This window comes from Sapajus apella, unplaced genomic scaffold (genome assembly GCF_009761245.1).
Source record: "Sapajus apella isolate SASKATOON/1434 unplaced genomic scaffold, GSC_monkey_1.0 scaffold61, whole genome shotgun sequence".
In the NCBI taxonomy this organism is placed as follows: Eukaryota; Metazoa; Chordata; class Mammalia; order Primates; family Cebidae; genus Sapajus; species Sapajus apella.
In genome coordinates, this window is record NW_022437001.1 from 12183593 (window position 1) to 12198190 (window position 14598).

Consider the following 14598-nt stretch of genomic DNA (forward strand, 5'->3'; position numbering starts at 1 on the left):
CCTTGTGTGAAGTTTTTGATGTCAGCTTCTCCTTTGCCCTTAGAAGTCAGTATTGTGCCTATCACATCCCAGGTGCTCAGTCACCACTGAACTAGAGTCATACTACCTTCTGGCAAAGTCTCTTAACCGTCCATATCCAGCTGATATTAATACCCCTGAAGTTTACACTGTCATTCTTCCTTCCAGGCTCAAGTAAAGCAGCCCCTTTATCCTGTCTTAGGTCCTCTCTCCCTACCTGTCCTTACTTGTTTCGGACAACAACCTTTTTTGTTTTCTAATTTATTTCTCACATTTTCTTCCCTTCTCATAGCTTTCCTCTCACTTTCTCCTCCAGTTTGTCAGACTCTGCTTTTAAAACATGCAAGCATGTGCCTTTAGGGGGAATAAAAGACAATTTTAATTTACCTTGCTTCTTCTTTACAAATATATTGTGGCTTCTTCTTACAGTCCCAATCCAAAACGCTATACCCACCCATCAGCATTGAACTCCTCGTTGTAAAAGTAGGATGGGGCAAAGAGAGAACGCATGCCCCTCCCAACTGCTCGAACAAGTAAAGGCGTTGTTACAGTTATCTTTTGCTACCTTAACACAATAATTATTTTATTATATCTCACAATTTTATGGATCAGGAATTTAGACAGGGCTCAACTAGGCAATTCTTCTGTTTTACTAACGTCGTTGGAGATTACTTGGTGGTATTCAGCTGGCAGGTGGGCTTATCTGGAAGGTCCAAGATAACTGTACTCTGGTGCCTGGTGCCTTGGTAGAGAGGGATGACGGTGTGGAGCCTCTCCAGCATGACAGTCTCAGAGAAGTTCGCTTTCTCATATGCTGGCCCAGGGCTCCAAGAGCAAATGTTGCAGTGAGTAAAGCAGAAGATGCAAGGACTTTTATAATCTATCCTCAGAAGCCACATAGGCATCAGTCCTGTATTATTCTATTAACCAAAGCATATGCCAGGAGAAGACACATGGACCCTCACCTTTTGATGGGAGGAATGTGATGGATTTGCAATTATGTTTTAAAACCACTATAGATAGAGCTACTGAGAAAGATTCATGGGCAGCTTTGGGGTGAGGGTCGGGAATTAACCTGTTGGTAGCAGAGGTGCACTAGAGTCAGCAAGGAACATGGTCTCCTCTTGTGCATTTTAGTCATGCTACACCAGCCTTCTTAACCACTGCTTAGCCATCAGCCTCACAACCTAACAGCTCTATCACAGTCGTACTCTCTAAGATAACCAACAATGTTAGCGTCAAATCCGGTAGGTTTTTCTTTGTTTTTGTTCATTGACATTTTTTTCTAAACTTGACACTGGTCAAGACTCAAATTTTCTTTAATCATATTCTTAAATACCAGTTTTATCACTGGATATGTTACTGTTTCTTGTTCTCACTCTGCCTTTGACATAGCCATTGTTTCCAGACTATAACTCTGGGTCTGGGTCCCCCTATAGTTTCGTCCCTGAACCCTTTTCCTACTCCCATTGGACTGAGTCCCATGTAAAGCATGTCTCTTTCATCACATTCAAATCATCACTACCAAATACCTCCCAGCTCTGGTTTCTTGCTCTCTTAGCATGGTAGATGCAGCTTCCTAAGCTCTCCATATAGATAGTAACAGCATTCTCTCCAAATAATTATAAGACTTTAAAATTTGGTTTAATCTCCTTACCCCTGAAACCACCCCCTTTACCAACTGCCTCATGACAATCAGTTGGTACCATTACTGAGCTTGCTACACATGTTTTCAAAATAAAGTCATCTTTGACTCCACATCCAACCATTCATAAAGCTGTATTGTCTATCAGATTAAATGTGACATTTATGTGAGAGCACTTCATAGTCTGTAAAGCACGACACAGGTGACGACATGAATCCACACTCATAACAGATTTGCAGGCTCTGCTCCTCATTTGGCTTCTACAGCCTCATCTTTCATCAACTTTTTGCCCCACCTCTCTCTTTTTTCCCCATCACCCAATTTTCCAGTCAGTCAGGCCAACAGAATGCATTTTATATACGTGCCCTGCTTTCCCCAACATCTTTGCCTGTATGTATGCCACTTACTTGCCTCAGCTGATCTTTATTTCAACAAATGTTTGCAGAAGAGAAACCTCACTGGCTCCTTCTCCTTTCTATTTCTTTCGGAGGCCACCATACAGTCAACATTGCCTTTTTTTTTTTTTAACTTTAGGTTCTGGGGTACACATGCAGGTCATACAGGGTTGTTGCATAGGTGCATACATAACCAGGTGGTTTGCTGCCTCTATTCCCCCTTCATCTATATCTGGCATTTATCCCTGCGTTAATCCTCCCCACCCTTCCCCCTAGCCCCACTGTTCCTCACCGAGCCCCCCCTCCCACTACCCCCAGTGTGTGATGCTCCTCTCCCTGAGTCCACATGTTCTCATTGTTCAACACCTGCCTATGAGTGATAACATGAGGTGTTTGGTTTTCTGTTCTTTTGTCAGTTTGCTGAGAATGATGGTTTCCAGATTCATCCAAGTCCCTACAAAGGACAAGGACGCATCATTTTTTATGGCTACATAGTATTCCATGGTGTATATGTGCCACAATGTCTCTGTCCAGTCTATCATTGATGAGCATTTGGGTTGGTTCCATGTCTTTGCTATTGTACACAGGGCTGCAATGAACATACGTGTGCATGTGTCTTTATAGTAGAACGATTTATAGTCCTTTGGGTATATACCCAGTAATGGGATTGCTGGGTCAAATGGAATTTCTATTTCTAGATCCTTGAGAAATCACCACACTGTCTTCCACAATGGTTGAACTAATTTACACTCCCACCAACAGTGTAAGAGTGTTCCTACTTCTCCACATCTTCTCCAGCATCTGTTGTCTCCAGATTTTTTAATGATTGCCATTCTAACTGGCGTGAGATGATACCTCAATGTGATTTTGATTTGCATTTCTCTAATGACCAGTGATGATGAACATTTTTTTCATATGTTTGTTGGCCTCATATATGTCTTCTTTTGAAAGTGTCTGTTCATATCCTTCACCCACTTTTGAATGATAAGCAACTTCAGCAAAGTCTCAGGATACAAAATCAATATGCAGAAATCACAAGCATTCCTATATACCAATAACAGACAAACAAAGAGCCAAATCAAGAGTGAACTCCCATTAATAATTGCTACAAAGAGAGTAAAATACCTAGGAATACAACTAACAAAGGATGTAAAGGACCTCTTCAAGGAGAACTACAAATCACTGCTCAACAAAATAAGAGAGGACACAAACAGATGGAAAAACATTCTATGCTCATGGTTAGGAAGAATTAATATCATGAAAATGGCCATACTGCCCAAAGTAATTTATAGATTCAATGCTATCCCCATCAAACTACCAATGACTTTCTTCACAGAACTGGAAAAAAAAACACTTTAAACTTCATATGGAACCACAAGAGAGCCCACATAGCCAAGACAATCCTAAGCAAAAAAAAAAAAAAAAAAAAAAAACAAAGCCAGAGGTACACACTGCCAGACTTCAAACTATACTACAAGGCAACAGTAATCAAAACAGCATGGTACTGGTACCAAAACAGAGACATAGACCAATGGAACAGAACAAAGGCCTCCAAAGCAACACCACACATCTACAACCACCTGATCTTGGACAAACCTGACAGAAACAAGCAATAGGGAAAGGACTCCATGTTTAATAAATGGTGTTGAGAAAACTGGCAATGTTGCCTTTTTCAGGGAAGCTCCACAAGCCTGACCTCCCGTGGAAGTGCCTTAAGACTGGCTTCTTGCATAGTACACAACCTTTACTTATAGACAATTTGGAGATGATTCTTTATCATGTCTTATTTCCCCTGCTCTTGGAGGACATGACTCTGATTTCCACTGACTCTTTTTGGGGGTTTAAGTCAGGGCTGAGTACCAGAGGCCGTAGATAGCTGGATGTGGATTTTGGTAATATCAAGTGGATCGTTGGCTTATCTAAGACGTTCTGGGAGCTGGGACCTGACCTTGTCTATTTCCCTCTTTCTCCTGTTTCCTATGGTTTCCCACTGTTTTTTAAAAGTTTTTTTTTTTTTTAAGTTTTCAAAAAAAATAAACATTGAAAATAAATATCTGCACAAAGATTGAACTAGGTAAGGCCACACAACCCACACATATAATATCACTATAGGTAAGTTAGGAAGATTTCAGGCCTGGGCTAGGTCTGGAACCACATTTTACACTGCTGGAAATAAAAGCTGGAGCACGGGTGACTTTCCCAGGTTCACAGAGTTGGTGAACTGGAGAGCTGCCCCTGGAGCGAAGCAACCTGCCCCGTCCTTTTATCGCACCCACTAAGGAATGCAATTAAAAGGAGCAAGTGGTATCTCATGGTGTATAGTGCTTCAGCAATGTACTATTTGCTTTCTAGTGTGTCTATTGTCTCCTTTGACATCTTCTCTCAAAAAGTGATGAAACGCTTTCTTTGCAAAGTTCAGAGCGTTCTTGGTGCCTGTGTGAGATTCTTCCAAGTCTGAACTGCGTACTGGGAAGAAAGGGAATCCGGAGGAAGCAGGATGATGAGAAGTTTAAAGGACAGAAAAAGGAAGCAGAGAAGGCTGCAAGGTGCCTGCAAGGTGTCTGGGGAGTGGGAGGAATGAGAGCGTGCCCCGCTCTTACTTCTAGGAGAGCTCCAACAGAGCGGGACCTTTTACCAGGGTCTCTGATATCATTTTGGTTTCCGAAAGCCCCCCAGCTGAGGGTGCGCAGCCAAAGGGTGACAGGTGAGGCGTGTGCGGGGGCGGGGTGCTGACCGCTGCGGGGCGCCCTCCCTCCGACGCGCTGAGTGCGGGGCGCACACAGCCCAGAGCTTTTGGGGAGCGACGCGAGGTTCCAGTGGTGCGGGGTGAGGATGGGGGTGGGAGGAACCCTGTGCTTCCCGGACACGCCCCTGCCAAGTCCCACGCCCGGGTCTTCTGAGACCTCGCGCGGCCCAGCCCGGGAGCTGCCCGGCTATATAGGTCCCGGCGGAACACCTGCGCGCAGAGGGTCCTGCTGGCGCGAGGGTGGGGAAGGGGAGACGCAGGGACTTGGCCCCCACTGCCGCGCGCACTCCGCCTGCAGCCGCTGCCCCGTGGCGGGTTCAAAAAACAGAAAGCGCGTTTGCTGCCCGGCGGACAGGCGTAAAGAGCAAGGGAGAGAAACCCTCCACCTTCAGGCCTGGAGCCCTTTTCCTCTGCACCTCCAGTGTCTGAGTGAAGATGGGGGCCCTGACAGCCTCGGACGTGCACCCGACCCTGGGGGTCCAGCTCTTCTCCGCTGGAGTGGCGGCCTGCTTGGCGGACGTGATCACCTTCCCGCTGGACACGGCCAAAGTCCGGCTCCAGGTAGCCAGCCAGAGGGGCATGGCGAGGGGTCTCAGGGCACAGTGGGGACGTCTGTGGAGCGCATTCCATTTATTCTCTGCTTTGGTGTAACCATTGTTTCTAGGTGGGGCAGGTGGCTTTCTAAAGCAGTCTGGCCTTGTCCCGGGGCTGGTGCTTTGTGATGGGAAACTGGAACTTTTTCTGGGATTAGTTGAAGAATCAAGGACCATAGAGGATGAGCTGACCATGACTACTACCAAATTCTCCCAAGAGTTGGGGTGCACTTAGTATTGGAAGAGCTGAGAATATTGGCCTCTCCTGAGTTTACTAGTCAAGTGCTTTTTCCTTTCTTTGATTCTTCAGGGATTCTGTCCCCTCCTACTGCCCTAGAGGTTCTAGAGAGTTTATGGGGAGAAGAATGTTCAAAATGTGCTTTGTAGCCAGCCTCCCCACATCTGCGCGCGCGTACACACACACACACACACACACACACACACACACGCGCCCCGTAAGGGGAGGTGGATGGAAGGGGGGGGTGTTGCTGAGAAAAGAAATGGAGAATAGGAACAAGGCGGGGGTAGGGGGGATTCTTGGCTTAAGAGTGAACTCAATGCTCACTCCCTTCTGATCTGCACCTTTCTTATTTCCAGGTCCAAGGCGAATGCCCGACATCCAGTGGTATTAGGTATAAAGGTGTCCTGGGAACAATCACCACTCTGGTAAAAACAGAAGGGCGGGTGAAACTCTACAGCGGGCTGCCTGCCGGCCTTCAGAGACAAGTCAGCTCCGCCTCTCTCAGGATTGGCCTCTATGACACGGTCCAGGAGTACCTCACCTCAGGAAAAGAAAGTAAGCCTAAGCCGTGAGCATTCCTGGAAGGGGCAGAAAAGCCTTGGGCTCTCTGCTCTGTTCAAAAAAAAAAAAAAAAAAATGTAACACACGGAGGAGTGGTTTTCAGAACAAATTGGCGAGAAAACATCCATATTTGAACTCTCTCCCTTCCCCAAATAGTAGCTCATTGTTCATAGAAAGAAAAAATTATGCAAAATCGATTTTTAGATGCAGATTTACACTTGTAAAAGTTACCCAGTCATGGAAGTTTTGTTCCTAATTTGGATCTCCATCTGGAGAATTTGGATGGGCTACAGAATAATGTTTAACTTAAAGCTCTCCAAACAGGGAAGTATATCAGAAACATGTATGGAGCTTGTTCAGAAATCCAAGTGAGGACTACCGTGGTCCTCTGAGTCTGAATCCTCCTGTGTTTCCACAAGCTTCCTTCACCATCTGGGTATGCAACTAAGTTCAAACTTTCCATTTGAAGAAAAGAAAGCCAGACTTTTGTGAGGAGAGATGAAAGGACAGGAAAAGACATATTTCCTTTTAAGGGGTTCCTCGTAAGGGCCAGGAAAGACCGGAGCAGAAAAAGTGGATGAAGCTGTAGTGAGTTTCTTTAGGGGAAAAAGAAAAGGAAACTTATTTCCTGAGTGCCAGTGCACTCTAAGAATTCCTGTCACTTTAGCTAGCATTTATTTGAGGGCTTACTATGTACCAGACGCTGTTCTAAGTGCTTCAGATACATTACAACTGGAAGGGTGCTAGTATCATGATCCCTTGGCAAATGGGAACTTGAACACAGAGCAGATTTGTAACTTGCCCAAGGTCACACAGCTGGGAAGGGGCAGAGCCAGAGTTCAAACCCAGGCAGTCTGGCCTCTGACTCCAGGCTCCTAACCCCTGTTTTCTACTGCCTTCTGCACTTCACATGTGATTCTGTCCATGATTCAAACTGCACAACAATGCTGTGAGTAAAAAGTGTTAGCTGAATATCAGGGAAGTTAAGTAACGTGCACAAAATCACACAGCTAATCAACGTCGGAGGCACTTTCATATGGAGCAGACAAGCCAGAGAGAAGATGTGCTGATGGCAAAAAGAATATATTAAGTGAAATCTATCTTGTAGATTTCATCATTTCTGCTCTGAGTAACCTTGAATACTATAACTTTATGGGACAATTTATAAATATTTTCTATATAAATATAGAAGTAAACTTATCCACACAAGTACTTTCAAAGTGAAGATAAAGTCTGGATGTTACTAGATCAAAAGTGCATTTTTATATTTATAGATGTAGCAAGAGAAGAGACTCAAAGGATGTAAAGCTGCCCATTCAGGTGGTTTTCATCACAGATTGACTGTTCTACTAATTGTTGAAGACTTGGGCCACCAAATTAATAGGATATAGCTTGGCAGTATTCTATGTTATACAGATTTGGTTTATTTAGTAGGCTTTATTAAACTTCCATGTGCCAGTAACTGTGTTAGATGTTTAGATGGCAGATGTGTTTCTAAGCAGAGCTTACAGTTGAGAGTATGGGGCGTGTGGGGAGAAGTAATAGATTCTATATTCCATGACAGTACTTGTAATACATGTTGTATTGCAAGTACAGTCCTACTTTGCCTAACGATGGGGATACATTCTCAGAAATGAGTTATGAGGCAAACTGGTTGTTGTATGAATATCACAGGGAGCACTTACACAAACCGAGATGGCATAGCCACACCTCTGCTATGTGGTATAGTCTATTGCTCCTAGACTACCAACCTGTGCAGCATGTCACTGTATTGAATACTACAGGCAATTGTTACATAACAGTAAGTATTTGTGTACATAAAAATAGAAAAGATGATGCATCACACTACAACCTTATGGTGGCTGGGATGTCACTAGGTGATAGGAATTTTTCAGCTCTGTTCTGATCTTATGGGACCACCATTGCACAGGCAGCACGTGACTAACTGTAATTACAAGATGGTGGCCACATTCAACACAACTGTTTAACCTAGCCATGGAGGCATGGTCCTGTGAGATTTTCCTGCAGAGTTAGTGTCTGGTTCAATTCTGGAAGGGCCAACAAGAGTAATCCAGGCAAAGGGCTGAGAAGAGACCTTCCAAGTAGAGTCAAGATTGTGTGCAAAGGCTCAGTGAGGAGTAGAGTGAATTGTAGAGAGCACAGGGGAGGACGTGTGGGTGAGGAAGGAGAGGTGAAGCCACAGAAGCACGAACGAACCAGACGCTCTTGCAGGCAATGCTAAGGAGACTGATTTTGTCCTTATAGTGGTGGGAAGTCATTGTAAAAATGTTAAGCAGGGAAGTGGCATAAATAATTTACATTTTCAAAAGATCACTCTGGCAGCAGATAGAGTATATATGTAAAGGGGGTAAGAAAGAGGTAAGCTGGAAAGCAAGAAATTCTTGATCCGGGTATGCCCTAAAGCACTGGCAATGGGGAAAAAGAGATGTCAATCAGAAAGATTAAGAAAGAATAATTGAATTGACTTGGAGAACAAATGGAAGTAAGGCATAAGGGACAGGTGGAAATATGAGCTGACTTCCAAGTTTCTGGTTAAAGATACCCTTTACTGAGGGAGGATATATAGAAGCCGTCTTAGGGGGAAGATAAGAAATTTCGTTTAGACCATGTCAATAGGTCATGTCCAGTAGGCACATGAGTTTAGGGGAAGAGTCTGGGCTAGATTCCAGGAAGTCACAGCAAGGACTATCAATAGGGTCAGACAGCAGAGAGTGTACCATGGAAAGGACTGAAAAGTGATCATAACAAATAGAAGCTTACTGATTTTCTAGCAGAAACATCTTCAGCAGAGTAGTGGAGTATAAGCCATATTGTAGGGGATGGAGGAAGACATGGGCTCTGAGAAGTAAAGACAAACAATATATTTTGTAAATAAATTTCTTTTAGTTCTTGGAAAAAGAAAAAAAAAAAAGAATATAGCCTCTTCTCCAGGAAGCTTGACTGGGAAATGAAGAGAGGGATTTGAAAGCTGGAGATTGGAGGATAGGAACAGTACATCAAGATACACTGCGTTGTAGTGTAATGCATTACAAATGTGAGCTGAAAGTGAAGGCATTTGTAATCATACGATATTGCCATTTAAAAAACAGCTATCAATCATATGCTCAGCTCCTGGTCAAGTATGATGAGAAGAATACAATCATGATAGTGATGAAAAAATTGCTGCCAGTTTTGCGGATTTTCTTTGTGCTAGACAGTGTAAGCTCTTTAGCAATATTATTTAACTCACACAACTCTGTGAGGTAGATATTATTATCCCTACTTGACAGATTAGGAAACAGAAATAGAATGGCTGAGAACGTCTATGCTGAGTAAATGTTGCTGAACCATAATTTTATATTTACTTAACTGTAGAAATGAATATTGGGCTTCAAGACTATTTGTATTAAATGATACCTGTCTTGAAAAACATACGCTATTTTTTTCAAAATTTTAAGACAAAAATCACTTTCTTCGCTCCTGTCTTATTTGTATCCCCTTCACATGTCGTAGCCTAACACTAGTTGATAGCCTATATTGGTGCAGCTTGTCCCCCTTCTTCTAAGGCCACCAAGTCCTGTAATTAGCATTATCATTCATGGGAGAAAGATCAAGCCTCACTCGTGACTGTGCCTCCTTGCAGTCAGGTAATACTGAAAAAGAAAGCTAAATATATGAAAGAACCAAGCTGAACACAGGAAAGAATCAGGCCACCAGAAAATAGGCATTGTGTTTTCTTGTTCCTTGAAAGTCTTCATTTCTAAAAAATTTCAGACACCTGAAGTTTTCTTGCCTTACTCTGAGTTGGTACACTTTTAGTACATGATCAACACATGAACAGGCATTCCAGAAGTAGAAAAGCTGTAAGAATACAAAAATATGACCAGGTATAGTGGCTCATGCCTGTAATCCCAGTATTTTGGGAGGCCAAGGCAGGCGGATCGCCTGAGGTCAGAGTTCAAGACCAACCTGGCCAATATAGTGAAACCCTGTCTCTACTGAAAATACAAAAATTTGCCGGGTGTGGTGGCACTTGCCTATAATCCCAGCTACTTGGGAGGCTGAGGCAGAAGAATTGCTTGAACCCAGGAGGCAGAGGTTGCAGTGAGCCGAGATCACACCACTGCACTCCATGCTAGATAACAGAGCAAGACTTCATCTCAAAAAAATAAAATAAAATAAAAACAGAGTACAAAAACTTGAACCACTGAAAATCAAAAAGACATGCATGCGCATTCTAAATCTTTAATTTTTTTCTTCTTACTAAATATATTTTTTTCTCTCTGAATAGCAACACCTAGTTTAGGAAGCAAGATCTTAGCTGGTCTAGCGACTGGAGGAGTGGCAGTATTCATTGGGCAACCGACAGAGGTCGTTAAAGTCAGACTTCAAGCACAGAGCCATCTCCACGGTATCAAACCTCGCTACACGGGGACTTACAACGCCTACAGAATAATAGCAACAACCGAAGGTTTGACAGGTCTTTGGAAAGGTAACTAACTTCAATGTGAATTTTGTAACCACCAAAGCTCATACCTACAATTAGCAACTTATCATAGAGTTAGTAAACATTTTTTTTTCCCCCAGGGACTACTCCTAATCTGACAAGAAGTGTCATCATCAATTGTACAGAGCTAGTAACATATGATCTAATGAAGGAGGCCTTTGTGAAAAATCACATATTAGCAGGTAACTTCCCATTTCATATAACAAACTGGTCTGCACCTTTAAAATTTCATCTTGGAGCTTCTGTTGACACCTTATACCCAAACTCTTAACTTTAATAATTTTCTCTTTTTAAAAATTAAGTAATTTTGAATGATGTATAACTTTGTGAGAAACAGAAAAAGACCAAAATCTTAAGTTTAAGAAGTTTTACTACAACAAAAATATTTTGCAACAGAAACAATAGGCAATTTCATCTTATGTCAGCATTATTCTCATTTAATAATAATATGTGGGACTTTTATTAGAATCTTATTCTTTATACAGCAGAATTCAGGAGGGGTAAGTCCACCCTGCACTATATCCAAATGATCTAGTTATACAAGGAGTTTATCAGTGGTTTCATCCAAAAGGTAGTACCTTAGGATAGGTTCTTAAAAATAATATTCTAACAGCTTCTAGAGACATTAATTTCCCTTGGACAATGACTTATTTCAATAAAAAAGTATTAGATGCTCATATATTAGGCATTATTGCAGGCCCTGAGGGCACAGAGGAAACTAACAGGTTATTTTCCTAAAGTGTTAACCATCTATTCAGCCATTTATTCTCTACCATCTTTTTCTAATGCAATAGTTTTCTCATGCTGTTTTATTTATTTATGAGACATCTTCACTGACCTGCTGTTATCAACAGGTTAATAAAGATCTGATCTGACAAATAACTAAACTACAAGCCCCTAAAAGTCTGACGTTGACCTGTTTCATTGATCCGTTTTAGATGACGTCTCCTGCCACTTGGTGTCAGCTCTGATAGCTGGATTTTGCGCAACAGCTATGTCCTCCCCAGTGGATGTGGTCAAAACCAGATTTATTAATTCTCCGCCAGGGCAGTACAAAAGTGTGCCCAACTGTGCAATGAAAATGTTCACTAAGGAAGGACCAACGGCTTTTTTCAAGGGGTAAGATAGGATCTTCTGTATCTATAATATGTTCTGGCTATGTGTGTGCTTTGGGAAATTCTATAGTCAAACAACTGACATTTAGCTTACAAGCCTTAGTATATTCATATACTTAGTATTGATTTTTCCTTGCCACAGATTTCTCCAATCCAATTCCACTGTGCCAAAAAGTAAAAAGCCATGATATTAAAATTTTCTGTACTTTGATCAAAGTCTCATTCAAGACCAGTGCCTTTTCCATTGGTCCCAATCTAGTGGAAATGTAGACAGTATTTTGCCTTCTCTGGTCAAGGGAACTATAAAGTAGAGGGAAATCATAATAGAGAGCTATAAAAGAACAAGATTTGATTTCATTTGATGGACTCACATTTTTAAATTGTAAAATTAGAGAAAAGTCATCACCACAGTCTAGAAAAGTGATGCAGATAATTATGTGGTTTGGGTAATTATTACACTCATCTAGAAACAATTGTTGTGTAATAGATTACATATTTCCATAATGAAATGTTGTGTTGGAAACTACCTTCCTAAGAAAATGTAAGAAAATACAGTAAGGGCTCTGCGCAGTGGCTCACACCTGTAATCCCAGCACTTTGGGAGATAGAGGCAGGAGGATCACTTGAGCCCAGGTGTTCAAGACCAGACTGGGCAACAAAGCAAGACTCTATCTCAACAAAAAATGAAAAAATTAGCTGACTATGGTGGCACGCACCGATAGTACCCCCTACTTGGGAGGCTGAGGCAAGAGGATCTCCTGAGCCCAGGAGTTCAAGGTTGCAATGAGCTATGATCATGCCATTGCACTCCAGCCTGGGTGACAGAGCAAGGCCCTGACTCAAAAAAAGAAGGAAAAGGAGAAGAAAATACAGTATTAAGTAATTTGTCAATATATCCCATAAGGATTACACTAGTGATTAAATAATAAAATTCTATTCTTTTTTAAACTGTAAGTCCATCCCTCAAGTTTTATAAATTAAGCATGAATGTATCATACACATTTTATAAAAAGTTCCACATCATCATAATCTGTACTTATAATACACTAATACAAATGAAGTCATTATAAAATTAACAAAATGGATACACCAGGTATTAAACCATTAACCACTTAATAATTTTATTTTTTTCAAATTTAAAAACCTTTTGGGGGAGAAATACTACAACATGAAACCTTGAAAACATTATGCTAAGTGAAATAAACCATACACAAAAGGACATATACTGTATGGTTACACTTAAATGAGGACCTAGAGTAGTCAAATTCATAAAGACAGAATAGAAGTTACCAGAGGCTGGAGGTTGGAACAAATGGGGAGCTGTTTAATGAGTAGTTTCTTTTTGGGGTGACAAAAAGGTTCAGGAGATGGATAGTGGTGATGGTTATACACAATGTGTATGTATTTAATGCTACTGAAATGGAATTTTATGTTATTAATTTTTTGGCAATTAGAAAACCCACATTGAGAAGTCGAGAAACATGTTAAAAGACTTGACGGAAAAAGAAATGGGTGGAGGAGTGTTTTTTATAGGTTAAACAATAAAAACCATTTAAACATTTAACAATTTCCCTAAGGACAAGAATTGTCAAGATTGAGACAGCACAGATTTCTTGACTCTGGAATTCGATTCACCTACTCAATACTTCTTTGGTTTCTCTTCTTCCTTCCCCCTTCTAACAGTTTCCTACCTCCCATTCAGAAAGCAAAGCAAAACAAGCAAAAATTTCCTCTTCCCTTAAAATAGGGAAGAGTTTTTGAAAAATCTCATGTCAGAGAACGGAAGAGATGCTTTGGGAGTGAAGGATATTTGTGGATTTGTATAGATGTGATCATCAGGGCTGTGTTGTTTTGAAGTACTATAGGACATCTAGAGGAAACTATTTTCAGCAGAGGAGGGAAAGACGAAGAATAGCTACTTTCATTCATCTTCACCTGAGGAGTGGCAAACAACCTTCTTGTACTATAATAGCTTTAAGATTTTCAGGCTGAGTGTGGTGGGCTCTAGTCCCAGTTACTCCAGGAGGCTGAGGTGGGAGGATCACTTAAGCCTGGGAGCTCAAGGTTGCAGTGAGCTATGATCATGCCACTGCACTCCAGCCTTAGTGACGGGGTGAGGCTTCATCTCGAAAAATAAAATAAAAGAATCTCAAACAAACTAGTAGAATGATGACATGCGCTTTTCTAGGTTGGTACCTTCCTTCTTGCGACTCGGATCCTGGAACGTCATTATGTTTGTGTGCTTTGAAAAACTGAAACGAGAATTGTCAAAGTCAAGGCAGACTGTGGACTGTACCACATAATCAGCTTCAAGAAAATGTTGTAACATACCAGTGGGAATCTTGCTAACTGAATCATTTAAACGAACAAAACTTATTCACTTATTTTAACCTAAAAAGATAAAGGAATTTTGGTACAGAGTTTTGGACTTTATACAAAAAAAGAAAACTAATGCCTATTTCATATTACTTTTATTCTCAGTGTCTTAAGAAAGGGCAAGTAAAACATTCAGTGTATATCCTGGCAAATGTAATGCAGATAAGCTATTGCATTTGACCATTTTTGGAGTGCAATTGTGTGACTGAATGTGAAAAACTTTAACACGTTTTAATTACAATTCCAACTGGTGTAAAAGAAACAGTGAAATGCAGTTTATATTTATAAATACTTAAAAATGAAGTTATTAAAAAGATTAGTTTTTTATTTATTAACCACAGTTGTCAATATATTCAATAAAATATTGCTAATACCTTTTAAAGTCTGTCTTTTGAAATCTA

The 14598-nt window shown here is 41.3% G+C and overlaps 1 protein-coding gene across 1 annotated transcript; it reads left to right on the forward strand.

Annotated features, from left to right (window-relative positions):
* The first annotated feature begins 5027 nt into the window (after nucleotides 1-5027).
* Nucleotides 5028-14241, forward strand: UCP1 (uncoupling protein 1). The gene is made up of 6 exons (XM_032246513.1): nucleotides 5028-5365; nucleotides 5995-6193; nucleotides 10491-10691; nucleotides 10787-10888; nucleotides 11645-11825; nucleotides 14010-14241. The coding sequence occupies exons 1-6, from the start codon at nucleotides 5240-5242 to the stop codon at nucleotides 14122-14124; spliced, it is 924 nt and encodes a 307-aa protein (XP_032102404.1). The 5' UTR covers nucleotides 5028-5239; the 3' UTR covers nucleotides 14125-14241.
* Nucleotides 14242-14598: the final 357 nt, after the last annotated feature.

Coding starts and splice junctions, on each gene's coding strand:
- UCP1 (XM_032246513.1), top strand. CDS start 5,240: ATGGGGGCCCTGACAGCCTCGGACGTGCACCCGACCCTGGGGGTCCAG. Junction 6,194..10,490: donor CCTCACCTCAGGAAAAGAAA/GTAAGCCTAAGC, acceptor CTCTCTGAATAG/CAACACCTAGTTTAGGAAGC. Junction 10,692..10,786: donor TTTGACAGGTCTTTGGAAAG/GTAACTAACTTC, acceptor TTTTTCCCCCAG/GGACTACTCCTAATCTGACA.